The following is a 27,358-nucleotide window of genomic DNA, read 5'->3' on the forward strand; positions in this document are numbered from 1 at the left end:
AATGTATGAGTGTACATTTAGTGTTCCTTTAGTGTACCTTTAACCTCACCTCCTCACCAACATTTATTGTTTTTGGGGTTTTTTTTGTTTTGTTTTGTTTTTTTTGTGCTGGGGCCTTGTGCATGCAAGGCAAGCACTTTACCAACTAAGCTATGTCCCCAGCCCTTGTTAATTGTATTCTTGATAATTGCCATTCTGACTGAAGTGAGATGGAATCTCACTAAGTTTTAATTTGCATTTCTCTAATTGCTAGTGATGTTGAACATTTTTTTTCATATATTTGTTGACCGATCATATTTCTTCTTCTATAAACCACTCTGGAAAGCATTATGGAGATTCCTCAGAAAACTTGGAATGAAAGCACCATTTGATCCAGTTATCCCACTCCTCATTATTACTCACAGTACTTAAAATCTGCATACTGTAGTGCTATGTCCACATCAATGTTTATAGCAGCATAATTCACAAATAGCCGTAATTCATAATTCAGCATAATTCACAATGAAACCAACCTAGGAACCTTCAATTGATGAATGGATAAAGAAAATGTGGTATGTACACACAACAGAATATTACTTGGGCATAAAGAAGAATGAAATTATGGCATTTGCCAGTAACCAGGTGGAACTAGAGACTATCATGCTAATTGAAATAAGTCAATCCCCAAAATCTAAAGGCCAAAAGTTCTCTGAATGTAGGTAGGTGCTGACTAAAAATTGGTGGGGGGTAGGGAAGATTGGACAAGGGGGAGTGGGTAGAATGGGAGGAGATGTGAATGGGAAAGAAAGTAGAATGAATCAGACATAACTTTCCTATGTTCATATATGAACACATGACCAGTGTAATGCCACATGTCAATAAAAGAAAATGGGAAGTAATACTCCATGTATATATAATATGTCAAAGTACATTTTATTGTCATGCATAACTTAAAAGAACAAACAAAAAATTTAAAAAGTTTAGAATAAAAGAACCCGTGATTGACTGGTCTATGACTATCATGTGACACAACAGATTCCAGAATTACAGCTGCTAAAAGTGGTGTAGCATGTGAATTTATTGTCATTCAATAAATTCTACATTGTGCTAAGACACAAGCATATTTGACTTATGTTAATGACATAACATACTCATGAAATCCCTATTGTAAATTTGCATTGCTTTAGGATCTTAGTTTGAGGTATCTATAGAAGATTCTACGATATGTATCATGGTCTCACTGAATTTAATAAAAGGAAAAATGTTCAAAGTGTCTTGGTCTTTCAACAATGCTTTGGATAAAGTATAATTTTCCTAAGAGAAATGTAAGTAAATATTTTGACTACATTTCTCTTACCTATGATGCACCAAAACTCACATTATAAATGTTTGGAGGTAGTTAAATAGTTACTCACGGTTAGCAATAATATGTCTGGATGATATGAAGCAGATTTGTTCTGCTTGCTATCAAGTGGACTTTCCACCACCAGAGAAGAATTTAGCAAGAAATTCTTGAGCATTTGCAAACTCCTCATAGCTTTCAGTTACTTCCACTGAAAGACTAGGTACAAAAAAAAAGGGGGGGGGTGAGATTCTTATAATGATGACCTTTAATACTGCTAATATCATTAACTTTATTTACTATCAGGTGTAGTAGTTATCTGTTTGGACTAATAAATATAATTCCTATATTAGGATAGAGGGGTGCTGACATGGTAGAGCAGGACATGATAGCTCATTCTTCCTCTCCCCGGTCAATATAGATCAAGAGATCAAACCAAAGTCTGAGGTAGGATGATAGGAATGGCCCAGGGACAAAAGTAGTAGTTCCTTTTGCCCTGGGACCTAACTATCTGACATTCACTATCTTTTATAATTTCTTATATGCAAATGAAAGGTTACAATGAATAGACTATTATTTTGTAGGAATTCTTTCATCTCATAATTGGGCTATTCCTAGCTAATATAAGTATTTCTAGAGGGATAATTTTAGTTTTACTTCCAGGAAAGTAAAGAAGCAATTTTGAGTACCCCAGGTAGCAGGATGGTATCTTTGGACTACTTGCCTGTGGCAAGGGGAGAGTTGCAATGGATAGTGGTGCTGGTACAGGAAACTATACAAACTGAACTCTTTCAATACACTAGGATTATTTTAGAATTTACCTGAGACTTTGTAATTAAATTTTATATGCATAACTAACTCTTAAGTAATCTGCTGATGCCTTGTGATATTTAAAGATGATTATTGTAAGCCCTTTAGAGATAGTCTCAAATTTACAATCACATAGTATTATAGAAGCTTATACTTTGGTATAATGATTTGGGGGATACATTTACTTTTCGGAACAGAGTGATATTGCATATTGAAAGTTTCAAGTCAAAAAACACAAGCTGATTTAATTTATCTGTATGTTCAGTTGTATACATTCATAATAACAAAAGCAAACTATATTTGAATGTGTTTTTAAAGTGTTTCAATTTTATATGAGTATTAAACATTACACATTCTCTCTTTAAAGACTAAGGTCTAAAAATAATCTCAGTTCTTTTATATGAGTTTTTGATATTAATATTTTCTTGCATAAAATTTCAATATTGGTATTTTATTCTCAATGTTTGGACATCATCAGTAGTTTATTCAAGGAAACAATTTATTTAGTACTGGTTTATCTTTTTAAATTACATTTTCCATTAGACAAACATAGCTCTATTTACACAAAACAGCAAGCTACAGAATAGAATTTCATTAGCATCTTTTTTTTCAGAACAACATCAAGAGGATTAAAGAGTATGGAGCCCACATTTGCCATTTCCAGGACTTACTAATTTGTCATCAATTCTTGTAGCATTGAAACACTGAAATTTCCCTGAAATGCATTTCCTTGGTATGTTAGCTGGCTTTTCATTGCAGTAGAAAAATGTCTAAGGAAATTAACTTAAAAGGAAGAAAGGTTCATTCTGGTTTATGATGTCAGATGTTTCAATTCATGGTTGATTCCACGGTATCTGAGCCTGTGTTGAGGCAAAACCATAGTGGGAGTACATGGCCAAGGTGACCTATTCACCTCAGAGCAGCCGGGAAGTAAAGACACAGAAGATCCTCTTCAAGGGCTTGACCAGTGACCTGACTTCCTTCCACTAGGCCCCACCCCTTAAAGGTTCCCCATTTCCCAATAGTACCACAGGCTGCTGATCAGGCCTTTAGCATGAGGTTTTGGAAAATACAATATAAACCATTGCATTTGGCCATTACTTGAAATACTGTTTTTATTCTCTTTATAAATTTGGTTTTTATTGGATTCTGAGCACTGACTTCTCACCTGGATTAAAACAGTCTAATTACCCTACACTCAAGTACCACCGTAGATCTCCTAGGAAGCTGCCTGGACTATTTCATGTTATGTTAAGGAAAGGGAAAAATCCTTAAATGTGTATTTTCTGGAAATAGGTGTAAGAATACAAATTTGTTCTTCTATTTGTTTTTAAGGTTAATGACTTCAACCAGACTTTTCTCTGGAACTGGCATAAGCCACTAGTACCTTCGTGATCCCATAAACCTCTGCTATGTTCAGCAGTTGATTCAACTGAGTAAGCATTCATTTATGTCTCTGTGCCAGGCAGTGGTGGTAGGGATCAAGTGATGAAAAACAGCAGACTTTTCCCAAGGAGTTCACTGCAGTCCATAATTAAAATGCAGGAGACATGGAGGATAGAGGTAATTTTACATGTATGTTCAATGTACAAATTAAGCACTGAAAAAAGAAAGAACAATTGAATCCAAGTTGAATTAGAATAAGCAGCTGATTGAAAGATAGCTAGGGATTCACCATGACAAAAGAAAACAGGAAGGATTCCAGACAAAAATATCAACATATTCAAACCCACCACAGTAAGAAAGGTCCCTAGCCTGGTTAGAGCACTCTCAGGGTTTTGCAAGTCTGAAGTATAAATACAAAAGTCAGGAAGGAAGGAAGATAGTGGCAAAAAGAAAGAAGAAAAATCCTAAGGGCTTTCAATGCCTTGTGTAAATCTTGGTCTCTATCTCAGAAAGAGATGAAATACAATCAGCATTTCAAAAGACATCTCAACAGTGCAATGTGTAGATTAGAAAGAGAGGAATGTAGAAGCTAATAGACTTGAGCAGAAAATAGACTTAATTTTCTTGGCTTAGATCTGAAATACTATCTTGGGTTATATTATGATGATATCCCAAAATAATTTAAACTAAGGAATGATATTGAAGGAGGTAAAAACAGGAGAAAATGAGAGGCTGGTTTGATACAATTTGTAACAGAATGAAGGTGCACTATCGTTAAGGTACCTGTAGTTCCAGCAACATAGGGACAGACTTATTTTTTATTAGCATTGTTGAAGTAAATTTGACATATGATAAACTTCATGTACTTAAATTGGGCATTTGTGTGTGCACACCTGTGAAAATGTCACATAATTAAAATTACTTACCCTTTTGTAATTCCTCTCTACATGCCCACCGATGTTCAAACAACTATTGATTTAACTACTCAGATTTTAGTTTGCATTTTATAATGTATAATGGTATCTGAGAAAATCTTGGGACAGTTTTTTTGTTTGTTTGTTTTTTTCAATTTGGTTGCTTGCTTTCTTGTTATTGTGTTTGTCTAGTTGAATAATATAATACAGGGAAGTTGTTTCACAATATGATTTTCTTGATACCAAGAAATTTCTAAATCTTAACTCAGCCCAAGAAAACATGGAAAAAAAGTTTATATATCATCTGGGTCAATGTATTGACAGCAATCAATATAATACATAGGGGTAGATAAGCAATATCATTCAAATAAATTATGAACTTATTGTGTGACTTTCAAGTGGTAATTTTTCAATAGAAAAAAAATGTTGATTATATAACTTGAAGAATATTATCAAAACAGGCAAACTATAAAAGATTATCTTATGTTAGAGATTCCTACTACATGTGATTATCTCATATCAGAAATCAAATGTCATTAAAAAAAAAATCTATATCCAGGCCGGGTACAGTGGTGCACACCTGTAATCCCTGTAGGTCAGGAAGCTGAGATAGGAGGATCACAGGTTCAAACCCAGCCTCAGCAATGGTGAGGCACTAAGCAACTCAGTGAGACCCTGTCTCTAAATGAAATACAAAATAGGACTGGGGATGTGGCCCTGAGTTCAACCCCTAGTACCCCCACAAAAAAAATATCCATATCCACATTTTCCCCTGTATCCTCGGAGTTCCTCACTAAGGTTACAGCACTAGACCAGGCTAAGGTCTCATGCCCCTTATTTCTCCAGTGACCAGCATTCATCTTATTCCATTATGTGAAAGCTGTATCTCCCTCAGATGACAAAGAATTAATTCCTTGCTTGTCCCAAACTTGTCCTTGCTTGTTTTATGCCAGTTAAGATATGCAAGTCTCCAGAGAGCCCTTAAGAAGGTTTAATTGTAGCAGCAGACTGATATGGGAGACTATTTTTTTTCAGAGAATCTTAAAATTGAATTATATGGGTAGTTGACTACTTGTGTGCGTTTCCTTGTTTCACAAGGTTATTGATACTTTTCTTTGTTGTTTCTTACTCACTGTCATTTATCATCAATTATTGTGACAGAATAAGAAAAAATGAGAATAATATAGAGCCAGGAGAGGGAAGAATATTAAACATGGAGTGGAATAGAGGAACCTTGGCCACAATCCACCACTGCATTATTTTCTGAGTACACTAAGAAAATGGATGTGAGCTAACACTCATATCTAACAAAGATTGTTTGTAAAAGAGATTTATAGAGATTTAAAATTGTTTGTGTATTTGAAATAGAGTTGGACCATAGAAAATAGCAATCTAAATGTAAAATTAGACAACTGCTAGGAAATTTGTAATTATGATGATTATCATTGGAATTGTGCCCTACAAAAAAAAAGATATGCTAACATCCCAGTGCCTAGCACAGGAGAATGTGACCTCATTTGGAAATAAGATTACTGCACAAGAAATTACTGAAGATGAAGTCACGGTGAAGTAGGATGGGCCCTTGCTCCAATCTAGCTGGAGCTGTTTCACGAAGAGAGGAGATGATGTGAAGTGAGGTGCACAGGGAGAACACCACATGGGAACGGAGGCAGATTGGCATGGTCAGCTGCAAGGCAAGGAATGCCAGCAATTGACCAGCCACTCATCAGACAGAAGGAGAGGCAAGAAGGAATTCTACCCAGGGTCTGAGAGGGAGGGTGGCACTGCCAACAAATTTATGGTAGACTTCAAGCATCCAGAGCCATGAGAGGATAATTGTATGTTATGTTAAGTTACCTACTTCATGGTACTCTGTATGGCAGCACTTAGGAAACTAATACAATGGGAAAGTACATTTTAATAAAATATCAGACATCCTATATTGATACAAAAAAAATGGGCTAAGGAACTGAACAGACACTTCACAGAAGAAGAAGTACAATTGACCAACAAATACATGAAAAAATGTTCAACATCTTTAGCAATTAGAGAAATTCAAATCAAAACTATTCTAAGATTTCATCTCACTGCAGTCAAAACAGCAATCACCAAGAATACAGGCAACAATAAATATTGGCGAGGATGTTAGGAGAAAGGTACACTCATATATTGCTGGTGGAACTGCAAATTGGTACAACCATTGTAGATATCAGTATGGAGAGCCCTCAGACACTTGGAATGGAACCACCATTTGACCCAGATATCCCACTCCTCGGCTTATACCCAAAGGACTCAAAATCAGCATGCTACATTGATGCAGCCACATCAATGTTCATAGCAGCTCAATTAACAATAGCAAAACTATGGAACCAACTAAGATGTCCTTCAATATATAATATATGAATGGATAAAGAAAATGTGAGATATATATATATATATATATATATATATATATATATATATATATATATATATTCATATTCAGTGAATATTACTCAGCTTTAAAGAATGAAATTATGGCCTTTGATGGTAAATGGATGAAATTGGAGAATATTATGTTAAAAAAAATAAGCCAATCCCCAAGAAAACAAAGACTGAATGTTTTCTCTGATATGTGGCTGCTAATTCACAATAAGGGGGCAAGGGCACAAGGGAAGAATAGAGTTAGTTTAGATTGGTTAGAGGGGAGTGAAGGGAGGGATAGGATATGGGGATAGGAAGGATAGTAGAATGAAACCTTATGCACATATGGGACTGCATGACTGATGTGATTCTACATGTACAATCAGAAAAATGAGAATTTATACCCCATTTATGTATGATATATCAAAGTGCATAAATGCATCCTACTATCATGTATAACTTAATTAAAACAAATTTTTAAATAATTTCCACATCCAAAGGATAGCGAATTACCTTAAGAAAGAAAATCATCAGTGAATTGCAAGTAAGTTGGAACTCATTTTTTTTTAGATGCAGTTCCCTGGAGAATTCCTACTGATGGTTATAGATCTAAGATTTCAGTAACTAATTTCCTAATATACAGTAGTTTATTTCTTGTTTTCACATCACCCTCCACCCATGCTTCTCAGTCTATCCTTACACATAGGGATATGTGTTCTCTCAGGAGACTCTCAGGAAGTCCACATGGACCAGGATGGGAACAAGCAACCCTTGTACTCATGGAAAGTGGAAATCCTGCCCTTGATGATGAGCAAGAGGAAATGGTACATCCTTCATTTTTAGGAACATAATTTTGTTTTTTAAAAAATAAGGAAATAGGAAATCTTATTGTTCAATTATTCTTGTTAGAAACCAATTACCTAGATTAAAGGTACATAGAGGGACCAGCAAGAAGGGAGGAAACACCCAGATGTTTGATGAGTAGGCCCTGGTAATGATCAGACAAGGTAGAATAAAAACCAACACCAAAGACCTATTTCCCTTCAGCAGATACTTTAGTCCCGATTTTTCCCTGTTTTGTGAAGGTGATGTCAAAGACTGGCTCCTCCTTGTACTGTTTGGCTTGCCTCCGCATTGTCAAATAAGTTGGAGCATATACAGGAATCTAGGGAGGGCATCAGTTACTGTGTAGACTCTGATGGGTTCAAAACACTCAACTCTTCCTCTGTCTATTGCAAGTGACTTAATTTCAATACAACTTCAATGAACAGATAATTAACGAATATTGTAATTAATGATAATTATAATAACAGTTATTTTGTCCAAGAAAGTTGTTTGTCAAGATAGTATACAGAGAGATTTGTTGTCAGGAAGGTAGAAAGAATTTTTGTGGAGGAAAAAATCAGAGAACATAAAAGAAAATTATCCTATTTGTGACCTTAAAACTAGAGTTGAAAAAAATATATATCTATTTATAGGATCACATCTGAAACAAATACAATCTTTCACTTAAATTACTAATATGTGTAAATTGGCAGGATAAAGGTAGAGCTCTCTTCTCTGGTATCATCTTTTGATGGTGGAAAGAAAGCATGTAATGCATCTCCTATTTTATAAGTTCTAACATAATTTAATTTTCTCAGAAACAATAAGTATGAATATTATATGAAAATGGATGGGAAAAAGAAGAGTAACCATAAACTTTTATCTCATAAGAGCACCTAAAGTTCATGTCCATGTGTCTGCTTTTCTTTTCTGGATTCTTGCCCTGATGGAAGATAGTAGAATAGAATTCAACTTCAGTAGGAATCTCTATGGAAGACTTCAATTAAGAGTGGAGTGCCCTTTCTGAACATGCTACTCCTCCATACAGACAATGCAGGTGGCTCATCAGAGACTGGGGAATAAGCCCACTGGGGAATGGCCAGGATCTGGAACACACCATCCTCTCTGATTTTCATCTGCCATTCTCATCAATTGTTCACCTACCAGAATTGTCAAATGGCGATTCCCTCAATGCTATAAAATTTCCTGCCTCCACATTTCTGTTCATTTTTAAGAAAGCATCTAGGTGGCAACCTAGAAATACTGGGCATTTTTTTTTTACCCCTATTTCATAAGAGTTTGAAAGCATTTTTTATAGACACCTTCAAAGGGGTATTGGTGAATGGATGTGGAGCTTGTGCCAACTTTTGCCTTTTGTGACTTGAAAAATGTGTGTGTTATCTACTGACTCAACTTTCCCATCTCCTAATTGGGTTTTGTGTACTTGTCAAGTTCACTAGTTTTACACATTCAATCTTGAATCTATTACCTCCTCCATTTCTTTATTACTTTTTCTTTTGCTTTTTTTTCCTCTGCTATTTTCAACTTCTTGTAACTCTTCAGCCCAACTCAGTTACTCAAACAATTTTGAATTTAGTCCCAGGAATTATTGAAGACGTTTAATCCTGCCCTTGCCTCATCAACACTATGAGATGGAATTTAGTTATCATCTTCTTTCCTAGTGATATAGACATTAGACATAGTGTACTAGTCTGATACACTAGCAATATGCACTGAACTATTTCTTGAGCTCTAACTTGGAAATACAGATTTATTATGCTATCAAGGAAAATCAGTAGGATCTTTGATGAGTGTGAAGATAATTGTTTAAACTCTATAGTGTCAGAGGACTTGTTGGACAAGACACTTCGTGCAAGGCAGACTCTAAACTTGATCAATTACTTTTCTTGATGGTTCTCAAATTTTATAGACAAGATGTTCTTAGGTCTGATTAAAACTTTATTAAATTTTTATCTTTTAATAAAGCTTATGAAAACTCAAGTAGCCCATCTAGTTATTGTATTGACATCCCCTTATGTTTGAGTTATTATCTTCTGAATGTAATTTCCTTGTAGAAAAAATAAATTATTCATTTTGTGATATTATATTAATTAAAATTAGATTATTCAAAATATAAAAATAATCATTTTTATCACCTATGGTGGACCCCCCAAGGATCCCAAAATCAGTAAATACTCAAGACGCTTATATAAAAAGTTATATTGTCATAAAATTTGTGTATATCCTCTTGTTTACACAAAATGATTTTTACTTATAATTTCTACTACAATGTAAACACTATGTAAATTGTTTCTTCAATTCGTGAATGAGAGATAATAGCAACTGCTGCTTATGTTAAGGGAGTTTACTTAACCCTCTTCTATTAAGAACTTTACACTGTTCTAAATTCTAATACTGTTAACATTTTCCCCCCATGGGAAATGAAAAAAATAATAAGATGGTAGATGATGATTTGTTTATGAAATGAGGATTGGAAAGATTGTGTGGGAAAAAATAAATATAACTCTTAAAAGAAACAGACCTTGTTAATCTAGATCACTTTGACAGTACTCCACAAATATGGTAAGAACTCTACTTTGATTTTTAAAAGCCTGGCTTTGACCAGAAAAAATAAATAAATAAAAAGAAAAAGAAAAAAAATAGGCAAGTAGGGTCTGAAGAAGAGCTATTCTTTTGATTATAAAATTTAACTTTTCTATCTATGGAAATTGAAACTCAAATAAATTACTCATAAGGTAATGAAGAGTGGTGTCCTCACCTGGTTTTGAGGAAATTATTTTATTTTATTTTATCTGTATTTACTTACCCTGTTATCATAAACTCAATTCATTTTGTCACATGGCTTTGCCCACCATGTTCGTGATGAGTAGGCACACAAGATAGGATGAGGGAAACAGTTACATAGGTGCCAATTCCTCTAATCCATATGATTAGACGCCTCAGTTCTTAAACTGTTCTTCTAATTCAGCATCCCATTTCTTCTTTCGTGCTCAGAAGAGGCATCCTTTTTGTCTGTGAGGGATTGTTTGCTTCCATATTGTCAAGAAATAGAAAGGACAAAGTCTTGCTTAAAGGGGATCCACAGGGTTAAGATATGAAGAAGAAAAAGGAGAACTCAGGGGAGGGCCAGTAACTATGAAAAGAGCAGCCTGCAGTTTTATTATAGAGAGATTCTCTCTTATGATGCCAAGAGAACTTTCTTGAGTCACAAGGGATTTAAATTCCTACGAATGGGCATTCCCTGAAGGCACTCTGCACTTTCCAACCAGTACAGGCTGTGGATCTCCCTCAACGTCTTGCTTTGAATTTCCTTCTTTTCCCTTTTCCACTATACAAATATGCCTACTGGTAAGCAATTCCAGGCCGTTCTGCCTGGAGGAGAAAACTAACTTCCTCTTAATTCATATATTCAAAGTTACATATCACACAAATGATATCTGGTCCACACTTTTTTTTTTCTGCCTACTGTGTCAGTCCCAATGAGAAAGGTAGTATGCAAAAAAAAAAAAAAAAAAAAAAAAAAAAATCTGCACCAGATATTGAAACATCCATCATTACTGGATATGTAAACTTTCTTTTTTTTTTTTTGGTACTGGGGACTGAATCCAGGGGTGCAACTGAGCATATCTTCAGCCTGTTTTGTATTTTATTTAGAGACTGGGTCTCACTTAGTTACTTAGATCCTCCTCGCTATGTTGCTGAGACAGGCTTTGAACTCACCATCCTCTGCCTCAGCCTCCCGAGCAGAGGGGATTACAGGCTTGAGCCACCATGCCTGACCTGGATATGTAATCTTGGATAAATCTAGAGACCGCTTATAAACGCTTGTATCCTTATCCTTAAAATAAAGAAACAACCATGTTACATCTCAAATATGTTGCCAGGATAAAATGATATCATAATTGTGAAATGTTTGGACATGGTCATTTATTGGATTTAGAGATTGTTTCCATCAAATTCAGCTATGATGATTTACACTCTGCTGATTAACATTTTTCATCGATATTTTTCTTATTTACATGACACAATTAAAAGTATACTTGGTTTTCTGATGAAAAAGTAATAGATGTTTATTATAAAAAAAGTTAGAATGTCATGTATTCAAATGAAGATCAAATGTAATGTCATTACCAAAAAATAACTAATTGAAGAAATAGTGACCTTTGCATTTTTATTTTATAGCATATACATGTCAGTATTCTTATTTGTATGTACATGTGTATTTCTGTAAACAAATACTTTGGCCACTCATCAATATATTTTATGTGTATTCCTATTTCCTAGGTCCATTTCACTTTCCCAAGTATGGCCTTCAAATTTGATATTGGTTGTGTCTTGTTAAACATGTAGCAATATGCCTTGGGTATAACAAATACTCAATAAATGAGCTTTATTCATAAAATGACTTTAGGCACTTTAATTGCCTAAATATAAAGTTAAGTTAAAGTATGTTTCTAAATATGCTCAAGACAGAATTTCCATCCCCCAAAATTACTGTGTTCTTACAGATGAATTCAAGTCATAATATATAGCACTGATTTCTGTTTCCTTTTTCCTTTCCTTCTCTCTATTTTAGTTCGTTGCCCAGCCCAATTGCCAACAACTCCTTGCATCTCGCTGGTACGATGAGTTCCCGGGCTGGAGGAGAAGACACTGGGCAGTGAAGATGGTGACATGTTTCATAATAGGACTTCTTTTTCCCGTCTTCTCTGTGTGCTACCTGATAGCTCCTAAAAGCCCACTTGGACTGTTCATCAGAAAGCCATTTATCAAGTTTATCTGCCACACAGCCTCCTATTTGACTTTTTTGTTCCTGCTGCTGCTTGCCTCTCAGCACATCGACAGGTCAGACTTGAACAGGCAAGGTCCACCACCAACCATCGTCGAGTGGATGATATTACCGTGGGTCCTGGGTAAATGTGTTACTATAGAAAATATAATACAAACGTGTTACTGCCATGGAATTGTGTTGCTCAGAAAATAATATTAATGTTTGGCACATAGGTATGTTTAAGATAGGTTCTGACCATGGTAGTTCCAAGACTTAACGCCCAAAGCTAAAGAAATATTTTGCAAGCTGTGGTGGACCTGCTCCCCAAAGAAAGGTAACCATAAGCTTTAACATTCCAGATTTTAATGACTTCATACTCCACAAATGATTCTCTGGGTTTGCTTGTTTGTTTGTCTTTTAAAGCTTTTAACTTTCCTCACTGACCGTGTACAATCATTCTGATTTTCTTAGTACATATACCTTCTAAAAGATAAGTATAAACCACTCTAAAGAATGAGTGGTTCTATACATAAAGAACTGCAACCATTTTATAAAATCAATCCATTTAAGTCATCTTTGAAATGTCTATTGTCAATCACAGTAACAGAAAATGAAATTATAGAACATGTTCCATCTTTCTGTTTTCTCATAATAGAAAGAAAATTATTTTAGATCCTCTTCAAATCATAGTAAGGTAGAACATCTTATTTAATGAAAACCTTGTTTTTCTTCCTCCTTGTTATTGTAGCCATCGTTAAAATTTACATTTTAATTGTTCTTTTCTGTATCCTATTGTGGTTAGCAGAGAAACATTTTCTCAAGTTAGCTCATCAGTTTAAATACTTCTGGTATCCTATTCATCTCATTAGAAAATGTACAACAAATTTTATGATTTGCACTCTCAGAAGATCAATTTGGGTTAACCTTAGAGTTTCTGAGGAATTTCTGAACAGAAAAATCCAGAAAAAAAATAGACTTGTCTGAATCTGAGATATATCCACTTTTCAATTTGAAAGATTATAGATACTCTAATGGCAATAAGTAAAGTTCATAGTGACAAGATTTGATGTTTTACATAATTCAAATATTAGAGAAACCTCAAGTGAACTTTGGAGTAGATTCTAATTAATCTGAAGTACATAAAGTGTGATCTTATTTAGATTAGATGGAACTTTAGATCATCTATAAGTATCCCTTTGAATAAAATAGTTATGAAATTGCAGTTAAAGTTTATTAAAGATAAACTACTTTATTAAAGATAAACTAGTTTATCTACAGAGTAGATAAACTACTCTGCCTCTTTCCACTTAAATTAAGTAACTCACATGAGGAATATATTTGTTATGTGTTTTCTTCATAGAAAATTTCTTTGAAGCAATTTTTACAGAAAAATGTAGGAGGTTAAGTTTCCTATTATAGGTAATATGCATTGAATATATGAATATCCTAATGTCCCAAAAGGAATACAGAACATTTCGTTTAGAAAAATATTATAGATGCAATAAAGCACAAGCAGATGTCAGATTTCTAGTCTTAATCCAATCAATGGAATTGTATTAAGGACTCTCTTTGTAATAAATGCAGTGCAGTATGATTGTAATGTCAAAGAAAACAACAAAATAAAGCCCTTAGTTTTATGAGGCTTAAATTTTACTAGAAGAAGTGAGTAATAAACAAATACATTCATGATCGTAATGATAGGAAATGATAAATAATATTAAAATAGGTGTTTCAAACTTTGAATAAGTTGTACAATTAAAACAGTCATTGACAATTTTACAAAATGTCATTGGCTGCCTTCTAAATGCAAAATTTGGGATAAAATATTCCTTAAAAATGGCTGAAAGAAAGCACATCTAAACCACAGCTACATGGTTAAATAAGACACAGATGTAATTGTAGAAATTTTAATTGTAGCAGAGTGATATCTCCTAAAGGCATTTTTTTTCTCAAAATATTCTGACCACAGGGAGTTCAATTATCTGAGAAGTTTTTAGAAGAAAAATTGTTTCCTAGAATAAGAAAAATATGTATGGGAATGATTATCTTGCTTTTACAGGACAGGGCATGAGAAAGAATGTTTATATATCAAGCAGATTTTTTCAAATAGTTGTATTATTCATCAAGTTTGGGCAATGGTTGAGTGCCTCATAGCCAAGCCTTGAATTCTAGGTGCTTTAATAGACCCATAACTATAAGGAGTGTGCTTATATGATCCGGTTATAACGGGAAAAGCACTGGACTGGAATATGTGAACCAGGCTCTACCACTAAGAAATCATGAAATTATGGACTGTCACAGACTCTGGGGATTTTCCGTGTCTTCATAGGTATATTGAAAGATTTAGAGTGGATGACATCTAAAGTCCCACTGATTCCTATCATCCTGTGTGCTGAACTCCTATTATTAAGGAAAGAAAATTGGTCTTTGTAGGGAGGGAAGAAAGGGGTGATAAAGACATTGGGTTAGAAATACTTTAATCTTATACAGAAGGGTTGACAGTTAAGAAGGCATAGTCTGATTTGATGGTTATATGAATGAATCAAATCTATTTTCTTACTCAGGCCTTCTTTCAGATAATATAGGTGGTCACTGGTTTCAATTATAACAGGACATTTCATGGTTCACCCATTGTAAGGTCCTAGATTTATAATCACAAGATTGAATGACTCCTACAAACTGTGAACTTTTCACAATGAGAGCTTGGAACTCTGTTGATGGGTTTTCCCCACATCTTTTTGAACTGGTTTAGGTTTTCAATCCATGTCATCTCTGTGAACCATTTTGTGTAAAGTAATAAATTTTTTTGGTACTAAATTAACTTTTACTCAAACTCAGAGGCTTTTTCTCAGAACTCTGATAACTTTATTTTAAGAAAAATGCCAAACTTTATGCCTCCATTTTCTTTACCCCAACAGAAAGACTTTTGTTTAATTGCTTTCCATATTTATGTCATTTTCACTTTTTTGGACAGAAAATTTCTCTAATTTTAAAATTTATCCTTTAAAACTAATTCCTTTCTTTCAAGAAGTATGGTTTTGGGGGGACTTTCTTTATTTTATACACTTTGCTGTTTCACCCATAAGAACTGTTCTTAGCCTAATGGATCTAGATATCTTGCCATTAGTACAATGGTAATGTTTCTATGCTATTTTCTTATTGATGCTCAATATTGGGGTACTGAAACTGTGGTATGTTGAGTAATATATCTTTATAAGTCCCTTACTATATACAGGGTTTTATTTTTAGCATATAATATGAGGGATGTGAGGTGAATAGAATACCCATATGTGAAATTCCTTTTTACAAAAATCTACATTCAAACTAGACAAAGCAAGTTATATGTATAATGTTCACTATGAGAATTCATCGGAATTATAGCAGCAGTTTTATCACAGGTAAAGGTTGTTTATTTCTGGGGATAAAATGGAATGAGATATGAAAAAATAAAATACCTTTCGGTTCTAGTTTTCAGGCCTTCCCAGATCCCATTTTGAATTTTTCATTAGAATCCATGGTAACTACATTTTAGCAACCAAATTTGTGCCATAACTTTATTTCCCTACACCGAAAAGTATGTATTTGTGTAAAATTTCCACCTGTAGACTTATGTATTATTTAGCTAAAAAATATTATAAAATTGATTCCATCCTTCATCAAAGAAGAACTTTAATGGAGTGGTCATATTAATAAAGCAGAATTGTTTAATCTCCCATGAGAAAACACAATAGCTGCTGAAGTGCCTTGACTTCACATGTTTGCCTGGAAGCATGCCACAAATAAAAAGGAGGTAAATCTGCGCACACTGGGCAGGGTGACAGGAAGGATCAACTGGGGGAAAGATGGAACAGATCTAAGCTGTGTTAAAATAGCATCTATTGAATTTCTAGATATAAAGCAAGAAGTGCTCCTAATACCCAGATTATCCATCTTGCCTACTTATCTAGCCATTTCTCTTTAGCAACATTGGCTTCTCACTTCTATGATGTATTTTATGTTTTGTGTTTTAAAGGGTTGATATTAACAAGTCTGAAAATTTTAACAAAGCCTGCCAAATGAAGATGCAGAATGAAAAATGATGATCAAATTCTTATTTAGACATTCATAGGGACCAAAAAAAAAAAATCCTGTGTATTATTCCTTTCTTGTGACCATTTTTATTTGTATTGGTCCTGGGCTAAGCCTGTGTTCTATCACTGAGCTACACCCTCAGCCATGTATTTTTACATCTTCTGTGAAATAGTCATTAAGATCGTATGGCTTCAAGGATTCGTATTTTCAACCTCACCTTTGAATTATCTAGCCCCTTCAAGAACTGAACAGATACTTCTGCAATGATAAGAAACTAACCTGTGACCTATCCTCTCTCCCCCACTTGGTGCAGGGCTCAAAAAAAAAAAAAAAAATCTCAGTGAACTAGGTGCAGAAACATACAGTCTAAAACACAACTGCCAAACATCTGGTTATTAATTTAAAAGGAGTATTTTAAATTTGAAAGGAATCAGATAATCATTGCAGAATGATAGATAATCCTCATTCCTACTTGTGGAAGAAAATACCTTAAGGACATCTTTATGGAGTTTTCAACACTAACACAGTAAAATCTCAAAAAACATATCATTTATAAATATTTAAACTATTTTGTAGACCTACTAATATTTGCCAAGTGGCTTCCTTATTGGAGACAAAGTGAATTATTTTAGATTGTGGCAATGCAATATGAACCTAATACACTAAATCTGGAATCTACAGACCCTCAGAAAATATTTAGCAACATGGTTCAGAGGTTTGAAGGAAGAGGAGAAAAGATAGGAAAAGAGGATCAGACACCAGAAAAACCAGCGTCACAATGAAAGAGGAGGGGGACACTTGGATTAGTTTTCATTACTTTAGAATAACAATAGAAGTTGTAGTGACAGTAGTAACAGTAGCAGAATCTATTCTTCCCTTCCCCTTCTCCTTATGTATGTAGCAATCATATATCAGAGACAGCATTTAGCCTTTGGTTTTTTGGGAATTGTTTATTTCACTTAGCATAATAGTCTCCAGTTTCATCCATTTACCATCAAATGCCATAATTTCATTCTTTATGGCTGAGTAATATTTCATTGTGTGTATATACCACATTTTTTTATTATCCATTCATCTTTTGAAGGGTACCTAAATGGTTAGGCACAAGGATTAGTAATTTAAATTCATGTTCTTCTGTGAACTTCTCAGTAACTCTGTTCCACTTAACCATATTAAACAATAGTAATATAACATTTCACAGAGAGGAAAACAGGCTTTGCAAAGCTAGGTCCCTTGTGCAGCATTAAGCAGCTAGCAAGTGGGAGACACTAGACTCAAACCCAGAGTTAGACCATTTATTCTCTAAGAAATACTGCCCCAAAAGTGAGAGAGCAGAATTATAAGAGGCACAAATTGCCTGGAAACTTAAATGTCCACATTTACCCTTCTCTGTCTCATTTACCAGCCTATATTTTTGCATAGATTAAATTCGTCTGTAAATTTATTAAAGATATAACACACTAACATGCACATTTGGTATAATTTAGTACTGAATATCACATTTACCAGCACCACAATTATCACTACCACTACCTTCATATCCCCTCTGGGTCATCACTACTAACCTCTGGTCTAAAACACAGTGTGTGTGGCTAACACTGAAAGGAACAAGCTACACCAAGAAATAAAGAAAGAAGTCCTCTGATATGACCTTGAGGTGTTTCCTTTTTGGTTCCCATGTGTTGGTTGCTGACACTTAAGTTTGAATTTCCTTGCTTCCAATGATATTATTAATGTTTTAGTGTTTTATTAGTGTATGTATGTGTGTGTCTGTAAGGGGTATTCAGGAAATCGAAAAGAGATAAATATATATTGTTCATATTTGTCTTTAAAATATTCAGAAGTTTATAATAAGTGGAGAGTGGTAATCTTCACAGTGAAAAACTAGTATTCATCAATTTGAAAATGTATATTAACAGCTATTGTTACTCATTGAAAAGGTGACATAAGCAAAAACTTGGAGAAATGTTTGTTCATTATTTTCCCATCTACACAAGTATCCAACCCTTTAATTTTCTTGGGAAATTTTAAATTAAACAGAAATCCTATAAAAAGAATGCCACCACAGTAATAGAAAGTTCCCACTTGATTTTTAAGTAACTGTATTTAGGTCAGAAGTTATCAGATAATCCAGAATGCTCAAGTTCTACATTCTAATAATAATCTAAAACTAACATAGCATCCTTTCTTAGTCAACTTTGAAAATATGTATTTCCCTGATTGTGTCTCCCTACATTTTTTTTTCTCTGTTAAAATAATGATGTTAAAGCCACAGTGGTTCAAAAGTTTTTAGAAGTCTTCAAACTTAGAATATTTAAACATTCACTGCCCCATTAAGTTGATGACTCTTTGAGTATGGTCTGCTTATTAAAATCATAATAACTGAGGATTCTTATGAGAAACTAAGATTTTGAATGATTATCTTGGTTGGTTGATTCAGAAATTGCAGAGGTACTTAAACATTTAAGATTGAGAAACAATTCTAGAAGTCAATTTTTATGCAAATTTCATACTCATTAGCTAGTTTTACTAAGAAGATCTAATTCATTAACAACTGAACATGAAATGGTTTTACTCCTTCCAACCATTCTCCTCTGTTAACCTATAATCTAATATATTTTCCCTGTTCTTTAATGATATCGCGATTAGATAACGATTTCCTTAAACTGAGCTATTTAAAAGCTGGCCCAGCATAGTTCAAATCAGTTTAAAGATTATCTCTTTGCAGCAAAGTCTAAGCCCATTGCTTAAAGAACCTAGATTGCCCATCTTTTCTCATTCTCCAACACTGGGATGGAAGGAGAGATACGGAGGTTCTCTCCATTCCCAGGGTTTTAGTGAAGAGGGATGACAGGAGAAGTTAAACATCTCCATGACTTCAATGGTACTCTGGTCACAGATATTTTTCTTGAGTGCCCTACACTTCTGGGAATTACTGAGTAGCCTGAATGTCAGGCTTTGACATACTGACTCTCCTCAGCTGGATGAATGATCTGTAGAAGGCCCTATCTTGCCTCCACACCTCATGATTCTTGAATCAGAGATTCAACTCTGACATCTTTCAGTCCCTCAGCTCCTATAAAGAGAAATCCATTCCTATTGGGGTTCTGGAACCCTAAAATGTTCCTCCTGATTACTGGAGAGTTGGCTCACACTCAGACTTCTCCTCTAACATGCACTGACTCAAATATCAAGGAACCTTGCCACATCAAATGACAAGAGGTTCAAATGCTCTGCTGCTGGACCCCACTGCTCCTCGATCTTTTCTTATGGTCTAGATCCAGGAAGAGAGAACCAAGCCAATTACCCAAGTAGACACCCCAGAAGAGAGTAAGATGCTATTTTCTCTTTGTTGAAATCTCTAAATATGTAGGATATTCTTGGAGTCTCCTTTGCTTGAATTAAGGAATCAGTAGCAGTGGTGAGTAATCACCTCCTTTTCTCTCTGGTGTTGATCCCTCATAGTGCAAAAACTGTACTTTTCTGACCCCATGGCTCTCTTGCTATCTGCTTTCCTACTTCTTTCCCTATGGAGACATTGAGCATGAAGGGGTGGGTGGCTGCTAATAGATATAATCCCAGTATCTCTAGTAACCTCAGATGGGAAAGGTTGGCTATAATTGTCTGTAAGCTGTCCTCAAAACAATGGAGAGTGAGTCTCTTTTCTTCATCTTTGTTTAGTTTTTAAGTGTGATGCTGAGACCACAGGAGCTTCCCCTTAACTTAGTGTTAGTACTACATACAATGTGAGTCTCTATCAAGTAAAACAACTTAACAGTATTGAGATTTCTTCTTGAGTAGAAGCAGGATTCTGACTAGAGACTACTGTTTTATTCCATGATTTGAAAAACAAAACAAAGCAAAATTCCAGCAGAGGGAGACGGATTCTTTGTGTTCTTTTTTATCTTCATTGATTTGATGCCTCAGCATGAAACTCAGTTTTCTATAAGGAGTCTTCCAAGGTCAGATCCCTGACAATTTGGGGGCTTGAATAACAGGCCCTTTGGAGTTGGCCATGGGTGGGAAGGTGACTTGCTCTTTGTTTGAGGTGGCTGTTTACTATTTGTTTAAGTACCAAGAGCAGGAGAAGGTAAGACAAGAGCCCTGTTTGCAGAATTACATATCTTTCACTTGAAATTGGAGCTGTTAAATGAACTGCCTATTCCATCTAATCCTCACAGCCAGCTTTACAGGACAGGAAATAATAGAACACTCATACAGCCCTAAGTGAAAAAATTATGGGAAAGATTAAAAAAAAGGGGGGGGGGGGAACAGCAAACACTTCCAGGCATCCACAAATATTTTGTAAAAAGAAGTTCTCTGACTCATTTGCACTATGATCTTTCCTTCATTGGTCCCCACAGCCTTAACATCAATGCACATAATTAAGACTCCACCACAACTCTGAGAAATCATGTCATCTGTTTATAAACAGCAAAGAACTATTTTGAAATGTTCCCGTTGTGGGAACAGGACAAACATTTTGTGACAGCATCTCCCTCAAGCTTTGTTCTCTTTAGGCTTTTTAGTTGCCATGAATAGTTTACTCATCTGGATGCATTTTTCAGTTAGTTTATAGCATCATCCATTTTTCTAATGGCTTATTTCTTCCAAAATTTTGTGATTATCACCAGAAGAAATGAAATTTGGCATTTCACTAACATGCTCATAGCAGACAGAAATCAATAGCCATCAGACAGGTATAATAACAGCTATATGAGCTGGTACTGCAAGATGGTGTTTAAAAATAAAGATTGCAAACCATCAGTCTTATCTATAGCTCAAGTTCAAGCATCAAGTGGCAGTCTTATCTATAGCTCAAGTTCAGAAAAAAGTGACGGCAGTGAGTTCTCAGTTTCATCAGGATACCTGTTTTTCTCAGTTTTGTGTCTTTCAAAGATCAGGAGTGAGGTAAGATTTGGGGCGGTCAGGAAAGTCATATTTAATGTCTCCTCCTTGGACTACAGAAAACAAACTGTACTATATCATAATTCAATTGTGTTTGTTGTTAGTTTTCTTAAAAAAAAAAAAACCTAGAGATCATCCAATCTAAATGCTCAATTGAAGTGTCATTTCCTAGAATCCACCTCATCAGAACAGAGTTTTCTCAGTTATTTGGAACTCTCAAGTTAAAATATCATTTTAGGCTGATACTATAACTGCTTCTTTAAAACTCCTTTCCGGTGTCTCTCTTTTGCCCTCTACATCAATTTGGCCCATAATATATTTTTTCCTTTACAGAGTGCTTTACAAAATATTTGAAGTTAGTTATTTGGTGTTGTAAGTTCACATGTGGATTTCCAGTTTGGTAGAAGTAGGTAGAGTGATAATACAATATATTTGTAAGGAGCATTTACCATAAATGCTCCTATTGATTAGCAGGTACTTTAGAATATATTTTATTTTATGATACATACAAATTTGTAAAACAACTAAATCACAAATGCTTCAGAATGTTAGAGATTACATAGAGAGGTTCCCCTCATTGCCAGAATTTCTTTGACATACAACTAACGGAAGATATTCTAGGATCTGGATTAGATTTCTCTACCTCTATTCCAGGTTTAGAGCAACTCTAATCACCAAGAGATTGTTTTTTAAATTTTGGGCCAGAAGTTAAAAAAAATCCAACTTCATATCAAAAATTCAACTTCTGCCTTTCTGGGGCAATAAGAGCAGATAAATCTGTCTTCTTGTAGAGGACAGTGTTTTAATCTCTCATGGAAGATATGTTGCTGACCAATTTTAGTAAAATTCTGATGCCATAAACAGGAAGAAGCAATGCCTGGCAATTTATATGACTGGGGCAGAATCCTATTTTCTGGAAGTCATATAAACTTCTCTTCGAAGAGTGATAATGAGACCTGGAGAGATTAGACTGCTTGGCTAAGGTTCAATAAAGCTGGTTGCTGGTTCATTTGACCCTGGCACCTCCCTCACCTGATACAGTCCAGTTCTAATCACTGTGACCTTCTGCTGAACATAAACTCAAAATGCATTTGTCCAGTCTACAACCACACACACATACCTCACACCTTCTTACCTATATGAATTGGCAAAATTTCAAGCAAGACAAAATAATATAGCTACATTGTAACATTTCAAGAACAAGAAAATGTTGTATAATTCTAATTTACTTAGGCAATTCAGATTCAATTCAGGTTTTTCTTGGCCTTAATTTTCTTCTATAAACTGTGGGTATCTGCTGGATTCTGAGACTATACTCAGAAGAGTAGGAAAAGGCACTTCAGATGTAGGAGAGGGGAATGTTTCCTTGTGTGCCAAGCAATTTTTCTCACTGGATAAAATAAATTTGGTTTCCCACCAGCTCTAAAAATCAGTGCATGAATCATGTTCCATTCTGATGTACTGCTTCCTTTGATATAGAGGTGAAGAATATTATCACCCTTGTAATCATTTCCCTATCTTGGGTGACCTCTCATGAGATCTTTATTTATGAAAGGAGACTCAAAGGAAGAGTTAGGATATAAAATGCCTGATCTAGAACAAAGCAGTGGTCTACAGCAGACTTTAACATAGAACGCTATACTTCATTCACCTGAAATCAATTCTTATTTGGGTTATAAATTTAATTGTAACTTAAAATTTAATATTGCATTTCCCTGATGGCTAAGGATATTGAGGATTTTATCATATGTTTATTGGCCATTTGTACTTGTTTTGAGAAGTGTCTATTCAGCCAATTTGCCCTTTATTGATTGGCTTACTTCCTCTTATGTGTTAATTTTTGAATTCTGTATATATTCTGGATATTTACCCTTTGTCAGATGAATAGCCAGCAAAGATTTTTCTCTCATCCTATCACTGTCTCTTCACTTTATTGATGGTTTCCTTGACTGTGCAGAAACTTTTTAAGTTGATATGATTCCATTTGCATTAGAAAAATTTGCTAATTATTGCTATTAAAACTATTGGAGTCCTGTATATAAAATTGTTGCCTATACCAATATCTTCAAGTGTTTTCTTGATGCTTTCCTGTAGTAGTTTCAAAGTTTCTGGTCTTACATTAAGGTGTTCGATCCATTTTGAGTTTATTTTCATATACAGGTGAGAGATAGGGGTCTAGTTTCAATCCTCTACAGATGGAAGTTTACCCAGCATTGAAGAGGCTGCCTTTTCTCCAAAGTATGCTTTTGGCTCCTTTGTGGGGAATCAAATGGTTATTTATGTGTGAATTTGCTTCTGTATATTCTATCTATTCTATTAATCTATGTGTTTATTTTTATACCAACACTTTGTTGTTTTTATTACAATTGTTCTATAGTACATTTTAAAATCAGGTATTGTAATGTCTTCAGCATTGTTCTTTTTGCTCAGGTTTGCTTGAGCTATTCAGAAACTTTAGTGCTTCTATATTTTTCAAACATGCAGAAAATGTAAAACATAAGTATAGTAACAGATATTACCTGTAGTTAGTATATTATAATATTTATCATTTTTGTTTATTTGTATCTATCTTAATATATATTCATCAACATCAGACTCATAATTTTCACTGCATTCATTCAAATTAAGTTATAGCACTATCATGGTAATTGTGTACGTGCAAACATATAAAATATTGACATATACAGTCATGAAATCACCACGATAAGGGCTAGAAAACTATGGCCCAGCAAGGTGTATCTGGCCTCATTGCGTTTTTTCTCGTTTCACTGGAACACAGCCATGCCCATTCATTATTTGCAAAGCCTGAATTATTTATTCCCACACCCCTTAAAGAGTAAGCCAGTCTGCCGGTAGTTGTGGATTTTCATAAATTTCCTTAATCGGGTTGATAAATTTCCCTTCTACTCATGTTTCGCTCAAACGTTTTAGTCATGAATGGATGGATGTTAATTTTATAAAATGTTTGTCAAATGTACTTCTGTAGCACTTAATGCCTGAAAATGCACATTTTCCTTCTGTTGAACATCATTGGAGACGTTTGGGACAAGAGAGTCAGTTGCTGAGCTGACACTGGCTTTTGATTTGACTGCAGTCAGTGTGCCGTAACACTTCTGCCTTCAGTGAGAGGGTTATTCTCATTGTGCCTGCTCCACCCACAACTTTGGACCTTTCTTGGGAACCTGTGCCTCCAAGCTAAGTCTCCACACAGACTCTGGCCCCTCCTCAGTGGTTGCCAGCTCCTGCTTCCTGTCTGGTGTTAGCCTGCTGATGGATGGGGAAGGGTAGACCAAGGCAGTCCTCTCTGCATTGGAGTTGGAGATTGTCAGTGATCCGTACACTGTTTCCACAGCAGTCGGATGTTTGAGAGCATGTACAGGACAGGATTTTCTGTCCCTTTCCCGGTGATAGGAAACCTCGAAAGTTATTGGTGTAAACCTGAGGCCCACCGTAGTTTCTTGTCTCTTGTCTCTGCCATAGTGCTAAACGTTTTGCTCTTCAAGAGAGAAGTGTCTGGTGAGAGCTACATGCCTTTCCACAGAGGCAGCGGCTGTGTTCTTCCAGGCTATAATCTTTCTTTTGAGCAGTGGGTAGGGTCTGCATGGAAGAGCATGCCAGTAGAAGGAAACTCCTTGCATCTCTCTCCCCAGGGTTCTATTCTCTCTTGTGAGCCAGCATGCAGCCTTTAGAAGTTAGTTTAAACAATATGGCTGCATTCTTCTGACTCTCTTGTATGGTGCCTCTCTATCTAGCCCCTCTACTCTCTGAGCTAAAGGATCATAACATGGTTCTTTTTGTAGTAATGTGCTTGTTTTTGTTGTTGTTAAAGTTTATGCCCTATGATTTCTTACCTCTCTTATGAATTTATGAAAGTGATGATTTTTATAGATAATCTGATTGATTGATTTATTGCTTTTAGAGTAAGGGCAATACTCTTTCTAGCTTTCTCATATTTTCAGCTGTTGGTAAATATAATATTAAACCTTTTAGATTCCAGATTATTATCCTTAGAGATATTTCATTGTTTGCTGATAGTAACATATTTAAAATGCCATATTTATCTTTCAATATTTCTTGGTTCTAGATATTTTGATTTTTCTGTCATTATTGGGTTGCAAAGATAGCATTATATATTTTAATAAGGTTATGGAAATAAAATGATAATCTACATTGATATTTTATAAGTATTTCTTAGAAAATAGTGCATTTTAAAATAAAATACATTATATATAAAGTATATTTCTATTAAAATATAACCATAATGAAAGATAGAGATTTATATTTTTTCTAGGTATATCTTTGAAGCTATTGCTAGATTTAAATAATTTTGACAAACTAACATGAACGTTATAATCTTTTATCCAAGACTTGAATCAGATCTTTGAAGGTGCTAAATGCATAAAAATGCACAAAAGGATACCTTGATTAATTGTTTAAACAAGTTGTGTTTGTTAGATATACTTTTTTGTGAATTTTGAAGTCATTTTGACTTAGGAGAAGAATATATCTCAATGTATTTGCTTACAATAAAATGTCATTATATCTTCCATAAGAAAAATATATAGTTACAGAGAAATTACAATTCAATTAAAACTGTACTTTTATGAATTTGTCAAATGGATAAAAGAAAGTGAAGCTGACCTAACAGCATTTTCTAGAATTAGATTAGTGTCTTGGAAGTCTTAAAAGATGTCTGAAACTCAATATTATTACCTATAAAAATAAATGTTATATCAAATGTAACTACCTGGTCTTTTGCAGCTTCACAGTCTATAATTACTAAATTGCATATCTCTTTCTCCAGTGATTTGATTGAAAATCATACTCACAATGAACCTTTTTATAATTGCAGGTTTTATATGGGGAGAAATTAAACAGATGTGGGATGGAGGACTTCAAGATTACATCCATGATTGGTGGAATCTAATGGATTTTGTGATGAACTCCTTATATTTAGCAACAATCTCCTTGAAAATTGTTGCATTTGTAAAGGTAACTGTTATTTACATTGTTGGTAAAGCATAAGTTCTGATAACTAATGATATGCCTTTATTTTGATTGCTTTTGATTCTGTTAAAAATGTGCCAAAGGTTTTTATGTGATATTCATCAGCCCATTATTGTAATAGAGTTCAAATACTTAGATATTACATAATCTTTACTCAAAAAAACACGTTTTAAAAAGCCCTTAGAAATTATCATCCAGTTTTCTTGCATCTAAATAACATAATGCCTCAAAATTACTCCCAGTAGCTACTCTAGTTCCAATTCTTTCCACTTTTAAGGAAATATTACATCAAATACCTATTTAAATTTTTTCAACCAAATCTATTTTTATCAGTTATAACTAATAGATAAAACTTCATAGACATATCAAAATATTACTCTTTCAAAGCATTGAAATTGTTATTTCAGTTTAAACTAATAGGGTTTGATATAATTAGAGCAGAATATAATTTCTTTCCCCTCTTCCCATTCAACATGACAGTGCTTGGAGTCTCACACATTCATTACTCCCCCAGATTTTGTACATCAATCTTATTGCCAACCACATAATTTTCATAAAACATTTTTGTTCTGCAATAACAATTGGAATTATTTTGTACTTGGAGGTACTTTTTTCATACCAAAGCATTATATCTCCCCTTTCCTCCCTTTGAGTTTGCCTCTTTCCTTTTCTCCTCCTTTAAAAAATAATTTATTTCAAAATGATTATGAATTGGTTTTCAAAAAAACAACAAAGAGCATCTAATTGGGTATTACATGAATAATGCATGCAATTTAATGATGGGAACTAGAAAATGCTAACGTGTAAGTGAACACTTATTAATTTAGTCTAGGTCTTAAAATAGTGTCCTGTGTCTTTGTGCCATATTCAGATCTGACAGGATCAAATATGCCCAAAGTAAGAAAATTCATAGTTTTCAGC

General features: G+C 34.5%; 1 protein-coding gene across 6 annotated transcripts in view; it reads left to right on the top strand.

The window, feature by feature from the left end:
• Window positions 1-27,358, top strand: part of Trpc4 (transient receptor potential cation channel subfamily C member 4) — a 138,410-nt gene that overhangs the window by 76,116 nt on the left and 34,936 nt on the right. For all 6 annotated transcript variants that reach the window (XM_071610785.1, XM_027928796.3, XM_027928798.3 and 3 more), the window contains 2 exons: window positions 12,257-12,593; window positions 26,283-26,422. In XM_071610785.1, coding sequence (XP_071466886.1) covers window positions 12,257-12,593; window positions 26,283-26,422 — 477 coding nt within the window. The remainder of the gene's footprint in view (window positions 1-12,256; window positions 12,594-26,282; window positions 26,423-27,358) is intronic.

Source organism: Marmota flaviventris, chromosome 4 (genome assembly GCF_047511675.1).
Source record: "Marmota flaviventris isolate mMarFla1 chromosome 4, mMarFla1.hap1, whole genome shotgun sequence".
Lineage (NCBI taxonomy): Eukaryota > Metazoa > Chordata > Mammalia > Rodentia > Sciuridae > Marmota > Marmota flaviventris.